Consider the following 13,778-nt stretch of genomic DNA (forward strand, 5'->3'; position numbering starts at 1 on the left):
TTAGATCTATATATATAAATCCATTACTTTTTTTCTCTTATATATAGGTTATGGATATTAGAAACCAAAGAAGTTGGATGTATAATTGATTATCTCAAGGTCGGAAGACATTAACAGATGAATTCATCAATGGGGTGAACTTTTTCATTCAGCAAGCGAAACAGCTGCCGATCTTTATATCTGAAGGAAAGTTTCGATGTCCATGTTCTAAACACAAAAATCTAGTGATCCTAGAACCAGATGACGTAACTGTTGATCTGTATCGCAGAGGATTTATGCCACGGTATTGGTATTGGACTTGTCATGGTGAGTATGAGCCACAATTTGATTATCAATGCGGTCCTTCTACAAGTAGTAATGTTGCTGAGGCTGAAAACATCCGTCCAAATCTTGAGGAATTAGTTCATGATGCAACTGGAATTTATGAAGAGTTACCGAATACGGAGGCACAAAATTTTTATGATTTATTGCATGCTGCACAGCAACCAATCTGGAAAGGGTGCACGACTCACTCAGAATTATCTGTTGCTGTGAAGATGTTAAGCATCAAGGCTGAATATAATGTTGCTCGTGAATGTTTTAATCAATTCATTGGGCTGCTTAAGGAAACCAATCCGACAGATAATTTAATTCCTACAGATCTATATCGGACAAAGAAGTTAGTTTCGAAACTTGGTTTGACATACACAAAGATAGATTGTTGTGTCAATGGATGCATGCTATACTTTAAAGAAGATATTGCAGAAACTGTATGCCGTCATTGCAATGCACCAAGATTTAAACCCAAATCTAGAAATAGAAGGAAGCAAAAGGATGTGCCTGTTAGTAGGATGTTCTACTTTCCAATAATTCCGAGACTACAACGGCTATATGCATCCATGAGATCTGCTGCACATATGAGATGGCATAATGATCACATTCCACAAGAAGGTGTTATTACACATCCATCAGAAGCAGAGGCTTGGAAGCACTTTGATCGTACACATCCCACATTCGCGGCAGAACTAAGAAATGTCAGATTAGGTTTATGCGCAGATGGTTTTACTCCATTCAGTCAGTCGGCTACACCGTACTCATGTTGGCCTGTGATACTCACTCCTTACAATCTTCCTCCAGAGTTATGTATGACTACTCCTTATATGTTTTTGTCACTTATAATTCCAGGGCCACATAATCCAAAATTAAAGATTGACGTATTCTTACAACCTCTGATTGATGATTTAAGTTTATTATGGGAAGAAGGAGTAAGTACATATGATATCTCCACCAAACAGAATTTTACACTAAGAGCAGCATTACTTTGGACAATTGGTGACTTTCCTGCATATGGTATGCTCTCAGGTTGGAACACTTCAGGCAAGTTAGCTTGTCCATATTGTTTGGAAAATACAAAATCATTCACTTTAAAGTATGGTAGGAAGAACAGTTGGTTCGATTGTCATCGAATGTTTTTGCCTCAAAGTCATCCTTTCAGGCGAAATAAAGAAGCTTTTACTAAAAATAAAATGGTGATGATTCCTCCTCCACCAAGATTCAGTAGTGAAGAAATTTTTGAAAGAGTAGAGTTCTTGCCCACCATAATGGAATCTCCAAGATTAGCTGAGTTCAGATTGCCGGAATATGGTGTCTACCATAATTGGACCAAGAAAAGTATTTTTTGGTCGTTGCCATATTGGAGAACAAACTTGATTAGACATAACTTGGATGTTATGCATATAGAGAAAAATGTTTTTGATAATATTTTCTATACAGTTATGGACATCAAAGAGAAATCAAAAGATAATATAAAAGCAAGGATGGACTTAAAGGAGATTTGTAGAAGGAAAGCTTTGGAATTGAAGGATGGTGGAGCGGGAAAATTCCTCAAACCAAAAGCTCCATTCACATTAACTTTAGAGCAAAAACGAGCAGTTTGTGAATGGGTGAAGACTCTACGAGTACCTGATGGATATTCTTCCAATCTAAGCCGGTGTGTTGACATAAGATCAGGGAGATTATTTGGATTGAAAAGTCATGATTGTCACATCTTCATGCAATGTCTACTATCCACTGCTTTCAGTTATCTGCCAGATCAGATTTTGAAGCCCTTGGTCGAGTTAAGTGTCTTCTTCAAAGATTTATGCTCTTCTAAATTAAATGTGGAGAATTTGATTCATATGGAGCAGCAAATTCCATTCATTTTGTGTCAACTTGAGAAAATATTTCCTCCAGGCTTTTTTGACTCTATGGAGCATCTACCTATTCATTTACCATATGAGGCTATGGTTGGTGGACCTGTTCAATATAGGTGGATGTATCCTTTTGAGAGATATTTAAATAAACTTAAGAAGACCGCTAAGAACAAAGCACGACCCGAAGGCTCTATCTGTGAAGCATATTTAACATACGAGACTACTCAGTTTTGCTCGTATTATTTTGAAACAATATCTCAATCAGGTGAAAGTTCAACATCTCAGAATGTTGGTAAATCCTCTAATATATCTGTATTTAGTGGAATTGGGGAACCTTTAGGCGCTAGCACCGTGCGCTATTTGACTGATAAAGAGATGACAGTTATCACATTGTACATCTTGCTTAATTGTGATGAAGTTGAGCCGTATCTCGAGTAAGTATGATTTCATTTTGTTATATTTTTAGTTCTCTTTTATACTTTCTTCTAAACTCAAGATATGAATTTGTAGGAGGTTCATTGATGGTCTTAGTATATCAGAAGAAGGAGAAGTCCAGAAGATAGTGGAAAAAGAATTCACTGCTTGGTTCAAAAATACGGTATATTTTGAATAATTATTCTTACTTAATGAGTTAATTATTTCTGCAATTAATATTAGTAACAATGACACAATGTCACATTTAAAGGTACACGCTGAAGACAGTTCCCAGTTTTCAAGGTTATCTGAGTTAGCTTGGGGACCAAATAGATTAGTAAAATGCTATCAAATATTTGAGGTAAATGGTTATAAATTTCAAACAAAAAATTTGTGTGAAGGTAGGAAGACAGAAAATTCAGGCGTATGTGTAAGAGGGAACACCCATACAGGCGATGATTCTGAATACTACGGGGTATTACAAGAAATATTAGAGGTTGAATATCCCGGTATGAGGAATATTGTGTATCTCTTCAATTGTGAATGGTTTGATCCAGTACCAAATAGAGGCACGAAAGTTCATCCAATTTACGGTATAACAGAAGTAAAGCGGGCTAGGAGATATGCAAAGTTTGATCCTTTCATCATTGCTAGTCAGGCAACTCAAGTCTATTATGCTAACTATCCAAGCGGAATACGAGGCAAACAGGATTGGCTGGTAGTTATGAAGACTAAACCAAGGGGAGTAATTGAGAAAACCAGTACGATACCAACAGCACACCAAGAAGAGTTTATGTCTAATTTAAAAGATCTCCCAATCAATGTAGATGACCAAATCAGATTTAATGAGAGCGAGTTGCAGTTAGAGGAGGTAGATCTAAACATAGAGGAAAGTGATGATGAATCTGATTGTGCTAGGAGTGTATCATCTGATGAAAGTGAATCAACAAATGATGAGTTAACAACATAAGGTAAATTATTTTACTTCCCTGTATTTTACTTCACTGTTTTTTATAGCTACTACACTCTGTTTTTTTTTTTTACTTACCTGTATTTTACTTCAGTCCATTTTTTTTAGCTACTGCACTGCGTTAATTTCCATTTCTGTTATAACTCATATTTCTAATATTTCTTTTTTATTTATGTGCAGATGGCTTCAGGTGAGGAGCAGCCTAATAGAGGGTTGATAAAAAATATTTTTAACAGGCGCACTAAGAAGACTACAATTGGACCACATAGGTCACTACGTACTGAGGAGACCACCTCGGCTCAGCCTGCTACACAGTCTCAGCCTGCTACACAGCCTCAGCCTGCTACACAGCCTCAGCCTGCTACACAGCCTCAGCCTGCTACACAGCCTCAGCCTGCTACACAGCCTCAGCCTGCTACACAGCCTTTACCCACTCCTGGAGCCAGTAGCCCGCAGTTCTACTCACCGGACCTTCGATTTCCTTCACCAGATCTCGGGCAGGCTACTCCTTTCTACCCATACTTCACACCCCCACCTTATGCTGGTGCCCCTCCTACTTATCCATTTCCACCATATGCTCCACCATACTATCCCCCACCACCCCATCAGCCTGCTACAACTGGACCTTCGACAGCAGCTGGACCTTCGACAGCAGCTGCAGCAGAGCAGCAGACAGATGGTAGAATGTTGATAGCACCTGAGGGTGACACGTACGTATAGTAACTTTTATTTAAACTAACTAATTGTTTTATTTTATATTTTATATTTGTTTTACATAACTTTATTTTTGTAGGTTCTATCCATCAAAACAACCAACACATAAAATACGGGACATCATACGGAGCAGGTTTGACGCTCCTTATGTTTCTTGGAAGAAAGTCCCAAAAGAAGTCCGGGAGATGTGGTTTAGAGAGTTTGAGGTATTTCTGTGTTTTTGTTTTTATGTTAAATGATTTATTCTTTCTTACTTAAGGTAAATTGATTGTTTTTTATTGCAGAAAGAGTTTTGTTGGCTGCCCCAACACAATGACAAGATTAGAAAGAATTTTGAGAAGCGTGGCTCTACTCGGATGCGCGACATGTTCACAGATGTTAGAAAGGTTGGGAAACGACCATTGTGGATTGGAGAGGAGATATGGGCTGAGTTGAATGCAGCTTGGGGCAGCGAAGAGTACACTAGGAGGAGGGATCAAAATCGACAGAACAGAGCTTCTGATGTTGGGGGCTTAGGTAGTGCACTTCATACAGGAGGCTCCGTTCCACATACTGAGCACAGGCGTCGTTTGGTAATGAATTTTAATTATTTTTTAAAATTGTTTTTTAATAATTAGTATTGATAAAACTCTCTTAATTGTAACAGAAAGCGTCACTTGGTAGAGAACCAACTCCTGTGGAATTGCATAGTCGCACTCATAAGCGACAGGAGGATCAACAATGGATTGATGAGAGAGCAAGGAAGGCCCATGTAAGTATATTTTTATAAATATTTGATATTTTATAAGTTTTAGTTTAATTATATATATACTTATATTCGATTTTCACAGGAGGAATATACACGGATTCGAGAGACTCATGCCGCATCAGGTGAGGGCTCTTCTGGCGGCTCTGTGGAGTATTCTGAGTATCGCATGTGGTCGCAGGCCGTCGGAGGAATGCAGCATGGTAGAGTATATGGCTTAGGTGCGCAAGCTCAGGCATACGAGGGGATGACCTCCTCTACTGCATCCAGCTTCGCATCCAGTTCGCATGAGTCCTTACAAGATCAACAAGTAATTGCCCTTCAAGCTGAGCTAGAACAAGTAAGGAAATCACAAGTTGATTGGCAAGCTCAGCTGCAAGCACAGGTTCAAGCTCAGCTGCAAGCACAGGTGCAAACAAGTACGGAGCAACACAATCAGTTGCTGGATGAAATGCGCAAGATGAGGGAGCAACTGAGTGGAAAAGACGTAGCTCCACCTGAGGAGGAGTCCACGGAGTCAGAGTAGTGTAATTTAGTTGAAATGAACTTGTATTTTTATGTGAACTTGTGTTATTGGACAATTACTTTTAATATGATGTTATCAGTTGATTTTTAGTACTAAACTGTTATGAAACTGTTATAAATTATTGTGAAGTTGTGGAATTGTTGTGAACCTGTTGTGGAACTTGTATGTGTTAGAATTGATAGGTTTGCAAGTGTGGAAATGAAATTGTTGGCTGGGAAGGCAATTTTTTTTTGTCAATGCTACAGGTTTCCGGCGGATTATGCGCCGGAAATCCGCCGGAAAAGACGATACAACGAAATGTATCGAGCGTACTTACCGGCGAATATGATCCGTCGGAAACTACCGTGGCCAGTCCGGCGGATATTCCGCCGTTAATTACCGGCGCAACAATTGCGTCATAAACCAAGCGTGGAATTTCGATGACGCGGCTCTGGCACCTTATCCGCCGTTAATTACCGTCGCACGATACGACGGTAATTACCGGCGCATAAGGCGCCGGAATTCTCCCATTTTTCACGTCGGCAAACAAAACGTTTAATGAGCTGGTAGTGCGTCGGAAACTGCGCCGGAACTGTTTCCGGCGCAATATATGCGTCGGAAAAAAATTATCGACGCACCCGAAACAGGCGGAGAGCTTTGCGCCGGAAACTAACGTTTCCGTCGGAGTTTACATTAGTTCCGGCGGATTCTGTTCGCCGGTAATAACAGGTTTTCCTGTAGTGATGGGAGTTTAAGGCTTTGCATAGACTACAGAGAATTGAACAAGTTGACTATAAAGAATAAATACCCTCTTCCAAGAATTGATGATTTATTTGATCAGTTGGAGGGTGCCTCTGTGTTTTTCAAGATAGACTTGAGATCAAGATACTATCAGCTCAAGGTCAGAGAAGAGGACATAGCAAAGACAGCATTCAACACTAGATACGGGCATTTTGAGTTTATAGTGATGCCTTTTGGCCAAACAAATGCCCCTGCAGTATTTATGGATCTCATGAATAGAATCTTTCAGCATTCTTTAGATCAATTCGTGATTGCTTTCATAGATGACATACTTGTTTACTCCCCAGATGAAAGGATGCATGCAAATCATTTAAGGTCAGTATTGTATACCTTAAAAGATAATGATTTGTATGCTAAGTTCTCCAAATGTGAGCTTTGGTTGAAAAGTGTGAATTTTTTGGGCCATGTAATTAGCAATTGAGAGATCTCTGTGGATCAGCACAAGGTACAAGCTATAGCAGATTGGACACGGCCCACTACTGTGATGGAGATCAGGAGCTTTTTGGGTTTAGCTGGTTACTATAGAAGATTTGTTGAGGGGTTTTCTCGAATAGCTATGTCATTATCTAGATTGACCCAAAAGGCAATGAAGTTTGTATGGACAGATCAATGTGAAGAGGCTTTTCAAAGGTTGAAACGGTGTTTGATGACTGCTCCAATGCTCACTATTCCTTCAGGGACGGATGGATTTTAGCTTTATAGTGATGCCTCTCTTAAAGGGTTGGGTTGTGTACTGATGCAGAACGGTTATGCTTCAAGGAAACTGAAGAACCATGAAAGAAACTATCCAACCCATGATCTGGAGTTAGCTACAGTGGTTTTTGCTTTAAAAATATGGAGACATTACTTATATGGGGTGAAGTGTGAAGTATTTACGGATCATCAAAGTTTGAAATATATCTTCACACAGAAAGAGTTGAATTTAAGGCAGAGGAGGTGGTTGGAGCTTATCAAAGACTATGATTTGGATATCCAATATCATCCAGGCAAGGAAAATGTTGTAGCAGATGCCTTAAGCAGGAAGACTTCTAGTAGTGCCAGTTGGATGATTACACAACAGCAAGAGTTGGTAAGAGATCTAGAGAAGTTAGAGATTTCTATAGTTCAGCCCAATGATGCAGAGTTTGTTGCTTTGAATCAGATGATCATTCAGTCCACCTTGAAGGATAGGATAAGGGAAGCCTTGCCACAAGATGCAGAATTTGAGAAAATCCTAAATTTGGTGAAGGTGGGTCACGTGGAGGAGTTTGAGCTTGATGGTGATGAGCTACTACGATATAGAGGCAGAATTTAAATCCCAGATGTTGGAGATTTGAGGAAGGACATTATTCAAGAAGCTCACTATTCAAGTTATACCATTCACCCGGGTAGTAACAAGATGTACCAAGATTTGAAGGAATACTTTTGGTGGCCAGGGATGAAGAGAAATGTAGCAGAAATGGTGGCTAAGTGCACTGTTTGTCAGATGGTTAAGATAGAACATCAAAAGCCAGGAGGGTTATTGCAGCCTTTACCTATACCAGAATGGAAGTGGGAAGACAGCTATGGATTTTGTGATTAGATTGCCTAGGTCCAGAACTCGTCATGATGCTTTATGGGTGATCATTGATAGGTTAACCAAGTCAGCAAACTTCTTACCTATCAAGCAATCTGATGCTGTTGAAAAGTTGGCCAGCATTTATGTTAATGAGATTGTTAAACTTCATAGTGTACCAAGATCGATAGTGTCAGATAGAGATGGGAGATTCACCTCTAGATTGTGGAGGAAGGTTCAAGAGGCAATGGGCACTAGACTTACTTTCAGTACAGCCTTTCACCCTCAAACAGATGGTCAATCAGAAAGGACTATTCAGACCTTAGAAGATTTACTCAAATTATGTGTACTTGATTTTGGTGGCAAATGAGAGACACACATTCCACTGATTGAGTTTGCTTATAGCAATAGCTTCCAAGAAAGTATAGGTATGACACCATATGAAGCTTTATATGGAAGGAGGTGCAGAACTCCTTTATGTTGGGCTGAAGCAGGAGAAAGAAAGATCATTGGAGCTGATTTAGTAGATGATGCTACTGAAAAGATAAGACTGATTCGTGATAGATTGAAGGCTGTGCAAGATAGACAGAAGAAGTACTATGATGCCAAACATAGATTTGTTGAGTTTGAGGTTGGAGAGTTTGTATTCCTCAAGGTTAGTCCTATGAAAGGTGTGAAGAGATTTGGCAAAGTTGGGAAACTAAGTCCAAGGTATGTTGGCCATTTTGAGATATCAGAGAGAGTTGGCAGTGTGGCTTACAGATTAATTTTGCCATCTCACATGAGTGGAATACATAATGTATTACATATCTCTTCTTTGAGGAAATACATTACAGATGAAGCTCAGAATATCAGTACTGAAGCAATAGATATCCAACCAGATCTGACTTTTGTAGAGGAGCCTGAGAAGATCATATATTATAATGTTAAGCAGCTTCGAAGTAGAGAGATTCCTTATGTTAAAGTTATGTGGAAACATGGAACTGAGAAAGATGCTACTTGGGAGAAGGAATCAGAGATGAGGGAGAGCTACCCTCACCTATTTGGCTAAGGTATGGATTCTTAAGCTTGTCTTAAATTTCGAGGACGAAATTTTTATAAGGGAGGGAGGATTGTAAAACCCGCAAAATGTCGTTTTAGGCCTCGCACGCTTTTCAAAGCGCCGCGACGAGTTTTAAGTGAAAATTTTGAGGTTATCGGTTTTCGACGGGAATAATTTTAGAAAATAGAGCGTAAAATTCTGATCATTTGATGTATAGAACCTATATCGTATTTTAAGTATTTTGGATATTATAATTTTTAGAAGTTCATTAATGCCCAAACTACTCCTAAGCCTTTCTTAAGACAAATCTACTTAAGTGAGGGAAATTAGGTCTTTAGGCCTTTCCCATTACTCCCTATTAGACAAACCGAACCCCCCACTCTTCCCCTCATTCGCCCTTTTTGCCCAAACCGAGCGGACAAGGAGGGAGGGGAGCGCAAGGGTAGAGGCGACGGGAGAGGGATCGGGCGGCTCCGGCGGCGGTTTTCGACGACCAATCTTGGGGGAAATTGTAGGGGAGACTAAGGGAAGACTAAGGTATGAGTTTTGCATGAGTTTCCTCCTTTCCTTGAGTTCTCCCTAAGAAATGAAAACTAGGGTTTTAAGAAAACTTAAGTTTTCTTTGAGATTCTTTTGAGAAAAGTTTAGGGAAGTTTAGGGGGATGTTTTTAAACCCTAATGTGTATTTTTTTTATCAAAATATGAATTTTGAAAATTAGGATTTTACTTAAAATTGATCTTCTTTGGAAATGCCTTCACAAAAGATATTTCTAAGGGTATGGGGAAGTTTTATGGGAAGACATTGTAAGGTTTAAGCAAAATTTTGAGTTTAGGATTTAGGGTTTTTTCTCAATCATGATATTTTTGATCCCCATGGTTTCATAGGTTGTTGGGAGGATTTTAGAAGCAAATACATGGGTTTTGCTTGAAAAACTATATTTTATAATTTTTTATTTATTTAATTCCGAAAATTGAATTTATTTTAATTATGTTTTGAAGGTAGGGAAGGGTGTTGTATACTTAGAATATAAGGATTTGGCCTAAACTTTTAATGAGAGAAAATGTGTTGAGAGATTTCATGAAATATGGGAAGGGTTTGATTTGGAACTTAAACAAAACATAGAAATGACTCTTTTATTACTTTAGAATTAAGGTTTAGTTTATTGTGTAGGGATTAGTCACTTATGCTTTTCTTTAAATGTTTCTTTTAGAGATAAATCGTGTGGAGGGAAAGAGTTGATCGGTCAAAGAAAGGAGTGCACGGATTGAGGTAGGTGGAATGGATTTTCTTATAAATGTTAGACAACTTTTCTTTCATTGCAATTACATAGAAATTACCAATTCATTTATGCTCATCACAAAACTTTCATGGCTCATGATCCCTTGTAAGTTTAAAGACACTTGAAGCAAATGCAATGGGTCTTTTTTATGCAAATGTACGATTTATGAATGAATCACATGCTCATTTCTCTTTTTATGCTATACATGTCTTTCCTCTTACTTGCAAAAGCACACATAAGCATATCAAGCATGTATTTTTCTAAGGAAACATACAAGTGGTTAGTTTAAGAATGATTTACATAAAGCATCTCTTATAGTTATATGAATAATAAATGTATGTGTATGTTGACGCGGGAGTATCACATGGAAAAGGAGGCTCTTATGAGCCATGGAAAAAGAGGCTCTTATGAGCCATGGAAAAGGAGGCTCTTATGAGCCATAGAAAAGGAGGCTCTTATGAGCTATGGAAAAGGATGGTTCCTATGAACCAATGGAAAAGGACAAATTTTATGTACCTGATCAGTACAAGTGATACTCCTGAGACGGGTGTTATAGTTAAATATATTAAACTGTTATGAATGTTTCATACACATGTTATATGCATTTGAGATTATCACTTGAGGCATGATGTTTTAAAAAGGAAGAAAGGAAAGGTTATGGAAGGATTAAGCATTTGAAAGTTGAGGTAAAGGTATATTTTTCTTTGAGCATAACTTGTTATATGATTAATGATTTTTTTGCTAAAATTCCCAAAGCATGTTATAGTTTTTCTCTCTTGATTCTAAGTTTATTTGAATTTTCATTCTCACCTATTGAGTATAAGACTCACCCTCATTGTGGGAACACTTTTCAGGAGGATCTAGGAAAGGGTAAATGGCAGACCAACCACCGCGCACTTACCGTCGTAGGGAGACGACGGGCGGCAGGTTCTTTTGATGTTTTGTTATTTTTGTTGATAGATGATGGTATGTATAGATTTTTGAGAGGGTTAATTGTGATTTGGAATCCATTCTATTAGAAGAACTTTTACGTAATCATCTCTTTTGAAAGGTAAATGAAATAGAAAAATCTTATTTGGAATTACTTTAGTGGCTCTTTCATTCTTGTAGTAAAGATGTTAATTTTCATTTTGGAGGATTTAATGATATGCTTTGTTAACTTGTCTCTTTTCCCGTCCGACCTCTGTTCCCGCCTCGCACTTGCGAGTTCACTGGGCCAGGTCGTGACATGTACCTCCCTAATGTGAGGGCGAGTGGCCCAAGGAAGCTCCTCCATTTTTAATGCAAGTGATATTATAATCCTTACGGTTTGGGCTACAATGGCACTCTCTGGTGCCCTATACAATGACAATTTAGATGTGTATTAGGCCTCATGTCACTTCAATCCTTGGCATGGATCCTTTTTCTACTGTCAATATCTCCATAGGGTGAGCTCAAATGGGTGAGTGAATGAAGAAGGCTCAGCCGACTCTATTGTATTCTTCAACATTGACATAATTGTTACCAAGCTCAAACAATTCATCAAACATTCTCAGCTATTGCAGACCAAGTGCGCGGCGGAAAAGACTCTCTCAATCATTGAGTTAAGGTGGCCTTAACGACTAAAAACTCCAAGTCTTGTACTTCCAGCAACTCCCTTTGAAACCTTAATTAAATTTCTCAATGTATCTCCAACTTCCTGCCTCATCATGAGAGTTTGTAAATTCTTTTAAGGCTTCTGGGTGTTGGCAAATTGTATCTCAAACATTCTCCTAAACTCTTAAGAGGAAGTGATCATTTCTACAACTATGCAAGTAAACCATCTCATCACCGACTCCTTAAGGTTCGTGAAGAATATCCAGCACGTAAGGGAATCAACAATATACACTAATAATGTCATCAAATCAAAAGAGACAACGTAGTATCTTGAAATGGGAGGCTGCATAGCTTCTGCTATCTTCCTGAAAAATGCATTGGCATACTTAGTCTCATTCCTAACTTGCCAAGTTCGTTGATTATACTCATCATCAGTCATGACTATGCAAGTGGGGTCTGGGATAGATATTGAGGTCAATGCCCTACTATTTGGCCTCATACAATGAACCGCCCAGCAAATGATCCTTTAGGAGTGATCTCCCTCTGTGCACACCAAAGTAGCCCTCCCAGGGCATTTTGAATATTTTTTTTTCAACCTTTCCTCCATCTCCATGAGATCAAGGCAAGTAATATAATTGTGGTTCTCCATGTTTACTAAGGGTTCTATTCTACTCATCGAGTTTAGTCAGTTTTCTACTCACTAACATCAATCCATGCACATTACAACTTTTAGGATGTTGGATCCAAATTTATCTGTGAGTGATACCCGGCCTCAGAAGCAGGAGACTCTAAAAAGTTGACATGAAAAACTATGGGGTTGTTTGTTTGTCTGAAAAAGGAATATAGTGTAAAAGTATACTTTGGAGCTATTTGGATGAGTGAAAAAGGAGTGCAAGACTTCACTTTTTTTGTTTGGTTTGACATAAAATGAATGGTATGTAAATTGTAAGAAAGTTGTGACCAAGGTGGCCGGTGGGGGGGCGGCGGTAGAGGCAGAGATGGGCGGCGACGGCTGGCGAAGGCAGGTCAAGAGACGGTAGGGCGGTGGGATGCAGTAGAGGCCGGTGGTCTGCAGCAACAAGCAATCGGCGTTGCGACAGCAGGGAGTGGCGTGGCAGAGGCAGACGCAAGGTAGCGGGGGCCCAGCGAGCTGCGGTGACTATCGGCGGCGGGGTCCGGCAGTGGAAGGTGGCATTGGAGACATTGGCCACCGAGGCTGGTCAAGGAAACACTTGAGAGGTGTAAAGCGTTCTCGCTCAAATTGAGAGAGAACGTTGTACCTCAAAAAATAAACTAAAATGGAATACAATGCATTTACTTTATCTTGGATTTGCTTTTCATTCAACCAAACACCAAAAAGTGAAAAAGTAATGCATTTACTTTACTTTTCATTCACTTTTCTTCTAACCAAATAGCCCCTATGTGAGGATGGAGAGAGAGAGAAAGAGAAAGAGAGCTCTGTAGATTATAGTCCAATAACAGTAATATTTGTAATCAAAGGGATCAAGAATACATAAGATATTGTATTCAAAAGATCCAAAATATTCCTCTCCACCCTTTATTTATAGGGATCTGATAGTTAAAAAAAAAACAATATCAAATAAAAATAAATAAAAGCTATAAATATTCTAACAAAATGGATTAAGTTTGTGAGAGGCGACTCTATTCTGAACTAGATCTCAAGATCGTTGGGATGAGTTTGTGGGCCCTACTCAATACAAGCATTTCTACCATACCCTGCAAACAACATACTAAATATCTGAAATGGAATATGAGAGTATACAATAGTCATGGTGTGGATTAGTTTCTACTACTGACACGTTTATTTCTAGCTTCTAAAAAAGCTATAAATATTCTTACACGATGGAGAAATCATATACCAACAAGAAATTCCATAATTCTTCTAATGGAATGTATTGCTGGCTTCAACCATCTAATGAGATTCTACAACAATCACTCTCCGAATGAGAGATATTCTCACCCTAGGGAAAACATGCAGTATCACCACTATGATATGATTATTCAGC

General features: G+C 38.9%; 2 protein-coding genes across 2 annotated transcripts in view; one reads left to right on the top strand and one right to left on the bottom strand.

The window, feature by feature from the left end:
• Nucleotides 1–13,778, bottom strand: part of LOC110113280 (glycine cleavage system H protein 2, mitochondrial) — a 64,098-nt gene that overhangs the window by 21,422 nt on the left and 28,898 nt on the right. The gene's annotated exons all lie outside the window — the stretch shown is intronic.
• On the top strand, nt 3,611–5,625 carry LOC110113279. The gene is made up of 5 exons (XM_020845782.2): nt 3,611–4,265; nt 4,349–4,475; nt 4,554–4,841; nt 4,916–5,020; nt 5,100–5,625. Exons 1-5 carry the CDS (start codon nt 3,736–3,738, stop codon nt 5,538–5,540), a joined length of 1,491 nt encoding a protein of 496 aa, XP_020701441.2. The 5' UTR covers nt 3,611–3,735; the 3' UTR covers nt 5,541–5,625.

The sequence above is a fragment of the Dendrobium catenatum genome, unplaced genomic scaffold (assembly GCF_001605985.2).
Source record: "Dendrobium catenatum unplaced genomic scaffold, ASM160598v2 fragScaff_scaffold_1493, whole genome shotgun sequence".
Lineage (NCBI taxonomy): Eukaryota > Viridiplantae > Streptophyta > Magnoliopsida > Asparagales > Orchidaceae > Dendrobium > Dendrobium catenatum.

Coding starts and splice junctions, on each gene's coding strand:
- LOC110113279 (XM_020845782.2), top strand. CDS start 3,736: ATGGCTTCAGGTGAGGAGCAGCCTAATAGAGGGTTGATAAAAAATATT. Junction 4,266..4,348: donor ATAGCACCTGAGGGTGACAC/GTACGTATAGTA, acceptor TTATTTTTGTAG/GTTCTATCCATCAAAACAAC. Junction 4,476..4,553: donor TGTGGTTTAGAGAGTTTGAG/GTATTTCTGTGT, acceptor TTTTTATTGCAG/AAAGAGTTTTGTTGGCTGCC.